This window comes from Sapajus apella, unplaced genomic scaffold (assembly GCF_009761245.1).
Source record: "Sapajus apella isolate SASKATOON/1434 unplaced genomic scaffold, GSC_monkey_1.0 scaffold173, whole genome shotgun sequence".
NCBI classification, from domain to species: Eukaryota; Metazoa; Chordata; class Mammalia; order Primates; family Cebidae; genus Sapajus; species Sapajus apella.
Genome location: NW_022437113.1, coordinates 749,126 through 755,528, shown reverse-complemented (window position 1 = coordinate 755,528; position 6,403 = coordinate 749,126). Strand labels below are relative to the sequence as shown.

Here is a 6,403-nt window from a genome sequence, read left to right as displayed (position 1 = left end):
GCAGATGGAGCAGCAGGTGCAATCGCCCTTCCCTGTTAGCCTCCTAGGACTCCGGGCCTGCAGAGAGCCTTCTGGCACCACACAAATGTGGTTGCCGTGTTTTTCCCTTTTTATTCCGTCCTCCCCTACCCCCGCCAACTCCCTGGCCTGAATGCCGCTCCTGTGACCCTTCGAGGCGAGTGACCTCGAGTGACCTCGGGAAAGTGGCACTCTGTGCCTCAGTTTCCTTATCTGGAAAACCGGCCTTGCTCGCGGAGGCTCCCCTCCCTAATTCTGGGCAGTATGCCTGCATAAGGTAAGCCCTCAATAAACTCTTGCAGAATAAAGGACCGGCTTGTTCCCAGCGCCTGGCTCAGTGCGTGTAAGCCGCTACACCCTACGGCATAAGCTGTTCCCATTTTACAGACAGGGAAACGGAGTCTGGGGAGGACGAAGGCTCAGTGTCGGGGGCGGGGCTAGGCGTTGGGGGCGGGGCGCAGGGCGCGCACGCTGCGTCTCCGGCCCGGGGGCGCGCACGCCGAGCGCCTGCTGGGGGCGTGGTCGGGGGCGTGACCGGGGCGTGGCCTCACGGGGCCAGGAGGCTATAGGGGCCGCAGCTGCCGCGCCAGTCGGAAAAGGAGCCGGTCGAGGCGCATACCGATCCCGCCATGGAGCAGCCGAGGAAGGCGGTGGTGGTGACAGGTACGCAGGCTGACAGGGGCTGTAGCGGCAGCAGCCGGGGGCAGGGGCGGGGCCGGGAGGGGCAGGTGCTGGAAGTCCTCCCAGATTTGGAAGGTGTCATCGCCCGCGGGAGCCCCGCGCAGCCTAGGCTTCCTGGAAAGTGGAGGAGAAGGAGCCTCGGGGGTCCCAGGGTCGGGAGTCAGGGCAGTCAGGCGCGGGGGTTGGGGGGCCGGACGAGTGCCCCGCGCGGCACAGGCCCTCCTGGCGTCCTTCCCTCCCAGGTGGGGACAGTGACCCACTTGGCACCTGCGTGTTCTGCCTGGCCCGCCGGCTGGACCGGACCCCTCCTCCCTGCCCTTTCCGAGGTCCAGCCTGTCCCCCCCCACCCCCCCGTCAAATCCCGGCCCCAGGGGACAAAGGCCAATTTGCGGGCAGAAAGTGTCCCGGTGACAAATGAACCTCCCAGTCACTGCTGGCTGTGCCCCGCGCTCGTGGGGGCTGCTCCCCCAAGGCAGGGGCAGGTGGGGGTCCGGGGACCTCAGGCACCCGGGCTCTCCCAGCTGTCCCAGGGACTGTCTTCAGCGGAAAGCTTTTGTGTTTTGTGCCGGGGCTGTTTGTTGGTGAGTCAGGGCCCCCGCTGTCACCGACTCCCCCCACCCCCAAACCAACTGTTCCTCCTCCCTGAGACTCCGCCTCGGGGCCACGTGGGGCGCGAACTTCCGCTGGCGCCTCAGCATCGAGGAGTGCGGTGGGGGGTCAGGGTGAGAAATCCAGCGAAGGTGCACACAGGTGTTTCGTGGCTATTGAAGGGAGGTTGGGGCTGATGCTGGGGTCTCTCGGGGAAGAAGGAAGAAACCAGGCACCCGCTTAACAGGTGTGTATAACTGGGAGGAGGGTCACTGCCCCACCCCCTCCAGCCTTCCTTCATCTGGTTATTTATTCCAGCACGTTTTGCATTAGCTGATTACACCTTCATTGTCTCCATTGTGGAGAAAGGGAAACTTAAGGCTCACAGAGGTCATGCACCTTGCACGGTGCTGGGCTGGAACTCAGACTTCGGCTGTACACAAGGATAGGGTCAGGAGGTCCCCTCAGCCACAGCCCCTACCTGCTATCCCAGGCTACAGTATCTCTGCATAGCCTTCATATCCGTGGGATCCCTGGCCCAGATGAACCGTACTTTTTAGGCAGTATGACTCGGTGATTAGAGGCTGAAGCCACGGACTCTCCTGAGTCTGAATTTTTTTTTTTTTTTTTTTTTTTTTCAGACCGAGATTCAATCTTGTCACCCAGGCTGGAGTGCAGTGGCCCAATCTTGACTCACTGCAATCTCTGCCTCCCAGGTTCAAGCAATTCTCCTGCCTCAGCCTCCCAAGTAGCTGAGATTACAGGTGCCTGCCACCACACCCAGCTAATTTTTGCATTTTTAGTGGAGACAGGGGTTTCAGCACGTTGGCCAAACTGGTCTCGAACTCTTAACTTCAAGTGATCCTCCTGCCTCGGCCTCCCAAAGTGCTGGGATTACAGGCGTGAGCCACTGCACCCAGCCCCAGGTCTGGATTTGAATCCCAGCTCTTTCACCTTCTTGCTGTGTGACCTTGGGCAGCTAGCTCCACGTATCTGTGCCTCAGTCCCTGCTCCTGGAAACTGGGCCCAGGAAACAGCCTTGCCTGAAAGGGGATGTGGCCAGGCTGAGTCAGATCACTTAGCACACAGCCTTGACGACTGTCGTGTTTTGGAAAGGGGGCCTGGAATTTGAGCTTGCAGGGAGGAGGGTGACAAGCTGCTACCTAGACAGCCTGGCCTGGGAAGAACCCGCACACGTCCCCCGAGGGCTCATTCCTCATCCGGTGCCAATTCAGGACATTTTGGACAGTGACACAATAATTGTAGGTTGGGTTGAGGGGAAGAGAGAAAGCGGTGACAGGATGGGGACAGCCTTTTTGGAGGCAGAAGAGACTGCTGGCCCCTGGTTGGGCATGAGGGGCAGGCAGAGGTGACAGTGGAAGGGACTCAGGGACTTCAGAGCAGACAGGTGCAGGATGGCAGCTCTGACAGGCCTCCAGGTGCTCCCAGAACTCAGGACCAGGCCCCGATGTTGTCCCTGGCTGTTACGCCCGGAAGCTCCTTTCTTTCTTCTCCAGGTGGCAGTAGGGCCAGGCCAGGGGCAGACGGGAAAGGACCACTCGTGGGTAATATATTGCTTTTCCTGTTTTTTCAGGATTTGGGCCTTTTGGGGAACACACCGTGAATGCCAGTTGGATTGCAGTTCAGGTAACTTAGATCCTGAATGGGGAGTCAGGCTTGGAGCTGGGCACCCACCCCCCAGAAAGTTATGGCACCCAAGAGAGTCTCTTCTTCTTCTTTTTTTTTTTTTTTTTTTTTTTTTTTGGTGAGAAAGTCTCTTCTTAAAAAAAAAAAAATTTTTTTTTGAGACGAAGTCTCACTCCGTCACCCAGGCTAGAGTGCAGTGGCGCAGTCTCAGCTCACCGAAACCTCCGCCTCCTGGGTTCAAGTGATTCTCCCACCTCAGCCTCCAGAGTGGCTGGGATTACAGGTGTCCACCACCACGCCCAGCTAATTTTTGTCATTTTAGTAGAGACAGGGTTTTGCCATGTTGGCCAGGCTGGTCTCGAACTCCTGACCTCAAGTGATCCGCCTGCCTCGGCCTCCCAAAGCACTGGAATTACAGGTGTGAGCCACCGTGGGCAGCCAGCTCTTACAAAACAATGTCAGATCCATATATCCTCCCTGGAGCGTATGTATGTGGAGCACTTGTTTGCAGCCCAGTGCTCTGAATTCTCCCAATAATCCCTGAGAAATAGGTGCAGTTACTCTTGCGACCACTTAACAGAAGAGGAAACTGAGGCCCAGAGGAGAAGACGGGAGTTCTCTGAGGTCACACAGCCAAGAAGTGGGAGTGGCATTGCTTCAGAAGTGCCTCAGGCCCCGGCCAGAGGCTACAGGTGTGGGGCTGCAGGGCCAGGTGTGGATAGGAGCACAGCTGGTTTCCAGGACACAGCTGTTTATGTGGTACCGGCTTCTACTTTATCTATGAATTATCCAACTCTAGGATTTTTTTTTTTTTTTTCTTTTTTGAGACATAGTTTCCCTCTTGTTACCCAGGCTGGAGTGCAATGGCGCTATCCCGGCTCACCGCAACCTCCGCCTCCTGGGTTCAGGCAATTCTCCTGCCTCAGCCTCCTGAGTAGCTGGGATTACAGGCACACGTCACCATGCCCAGCTAATGTTTTGTATTTTTAGTAGAGATAGGGTTTCACCATGTTGACCAGGATGGTCTCGATCTCTTGACCTCGTGATCCACCCACCTCGGCCTCCCAAGGTGCTGGGATTATAGGCTTGAGCCACCGCGCCTGGCCATTTTTTTTTTTTTTTTCCCGAGACAGAGTCTCACTCTGTCACCCAGGCTCTAGAGTGCAGTGGCACAATCTCAGCTCACTACAACCTCCGCCTCCTGGGTTAAAGCAATTCTCCCTGCCTCAGCCTTCTGAGTAGCTGGGATTACAGGTGCCTGCCACCATGCCCGGCTAATTTTTGTATTTCTAGTAGAGACGGGGTTTCACCCTGCTGGCCAGGCTGGTCTTGAGCCCCTGACCTCGTGATCCACCTGCTCGGCCTCCCAAAGTGCTGGGATTATAGGCATGAGCTACCTCACCCGGCCAGCGTCACTCTCCTTTTTAACAAAAATCTTTTCCATCGACTTAGAGTCAAACCGTGACTTAGGTTGGTTTCTGAACAGCCAACGTGAGAATTCTCTGGTATGTTTTAGCAGATGATTCATGGTTTAGGAAGGACCTGGCGGGGATATGTGGGGCGGGGTGGCAGGGGGATGTGTCTTGACCTTGTAGGAGGGAGTACAGTGAACCTCGATGTCACCTCCCAGCAGCTGGGGGAAGAAAAGATGGCATATTAGGGGCCGAGGGGGCTGTCATTCCTGGTGCCCTGAACAAGACACCAGTCTGCAAAGCCTTTCTAGTTTCTTTTCCAGATGGAATGTTTCGTAGGGACAGGCTGGGAAGCAATGCGCAGAGGGAAAGAGGGAAATGTCTTCTTATAGGAATCAGAACAGCAGAAACCAGAGCCTAACCGTTCACGCTAGCGCGTTTGCTGCCTGCCTGACAGTAACCTCTGTTCCCACTCCAGAGTCCTAGATTTGGAGCAAAGTCTAAGTTGAAACCTCAGCGTGGCAGTCCCCAGCTGTACCCCCCATTTTTAAATCACCCCTTCACTCCCCAGCTTCAGACCTCAAAGTTTTGGCTGTTTTCATTTTACTTTCTTTTTTTTTTTTTTTTTTTTTTTTTTCCTTTTCTGCCCACTTTGTGAACGGGACAGAGGGACGGGGTCCCGGGACCCTGTAGATGGGAGCGTGTCCGAGGCCCTGCCTGCTCACCCGCTCCCCGGAGAGCCAGACAAAAAGAAACAGCGTGTTTCTGAGGACTTGTGTGTCAGGCTTTGTGCGAATTTCAGACAGGAGCCTTCACGGGGCTGAGTGGACACAAAGCGGGTGTCTGAATTCCTGGGCCCCAGACACTATGATCTGCATCTAAATAGAAGAAAAATCAATTAAACAATCTTTGGAAATCCCTCTGAGCTTCGGGGTTTCTCGGATGCTGAAGGATGGCAGGTTTTTATCCTGTGGTCCAAGAGGAAATAGCCCTTCTCCTTGGTTCTCCTCTTCCCAGACCTGCAAGTTTCCACTTTTTGTTTTTTTCTTGGGTTTTTTTTTTTTTTTTTTGAGGTGTAGTTTCGTTCTTGTTGCCCAGCCTGGAGTGCAGTGGCGTGGTCTCGACTCACTGCAACCTCCACCTCTGGGTTCAAGCGATTCTTCTAACTCGGTCTCCCTGGCAGCTGGGATTACAGGTGCACACCACCACGCCCGGCTGATTTTTGTATTTTTTTGTAGAGACAGGGTTTTGCCATGTTGGCCAGGCTGGTCTTGAACTCCTGACCTCAGGTGATCCGCCTGCCTCGGCCTCCCAAAGTGCTGGGATTACAAGCATGAGCCACCACGCCTGGCCCCACTTTTTGCTTTCTTCCTGAAGCTTAGGATGCAAGATTCCCCACTATTCCCCTGCTAAAAAGATGCCAACTTTCTCAGATCCAATTGTTTCATTTAAACAAAAAAGTTTAACATACATACACCCAGGGCACTCATCAGTGAAATTTTAGGCCTGGCACGATGGCTCACACCTGTAATCCCAGCACTTTGGGAGGCTGAGGTGGGAGGATCACTTGAGGCCAGGAGTTCGAGACCAGCCTGACCAACATGGCGAGACCCCATCTCTACAAAAAAATACAAAAATTAGCCGGGCGTGGTATCGCACGTCTGTAGTTCCAGCTACTTGGGAGGCTGAGGTGGGAGGATCAGCTAAGCCTGGGGGGACGAGGCTGCAGTGAGCCCTCATAGTGTCACTGTACTGCAGCCTGAGACAGAGGTAGACTCTGTCTCAATTAAAAAAAAAAAAAAGAAATTTGGCCAGATGTGGTGGCCCACACCTGTAATCCCAGCACTTTGGGAGGCCGAGGCAGGGGTATTGCTTGAGGTCCGTTCAAGACCAGCCTAGCCAATATGACAAAACTCCATCTCTACTAAAAATACAAAAATTAGCCAGAAATCGCTTGAACCCGGGAGGCGGAGGTTGGGGTGAGCTGACATCGTGCCACTGCACTGCAGCCTGGGTGACAAAGCAAGACTCTGTCTCAAAAAAAAAAAAAAAAAAAA

The 6,403-nt window shown here is 54.7% G+C and overlaps 1 protein-coding gene across 4 annotated transcripts in view; it reads left to right on the top strand.

Annotated features, from left to right (window-relative positions):
* The first annotated feature begins 553 nt into the window (after positions 1-553).
* PGPEP1 (pyroglutamyl-peptidase I) overlaps positions 554-6,403 on the top strand; it is a 23,111-nt gene continuing 17,261 nt past the window's right edge. For 2 of the 4 annotated variants that reach the window (XM_032267807.1, XM_032267806.1), the window contains exons 1-2: positions 554-681; positions 2,882-2,934. In XM_032267807.1, the coding sequence (XP_032123698.1) occupies positions 648-681; positions 2,882-2,934 (87 nt within the window). In that variant the 5' untranslated portion in view covers positions 554-647. Of the gene's footprint in view, positions 682-1,128; positions 1,281-2,881; positions 2,935-6,403 lie in introns of those variants that run through there. The other 2 variants (XM_032267810.1, XM_032267808.1) reach the window with 2 other exon arrangements.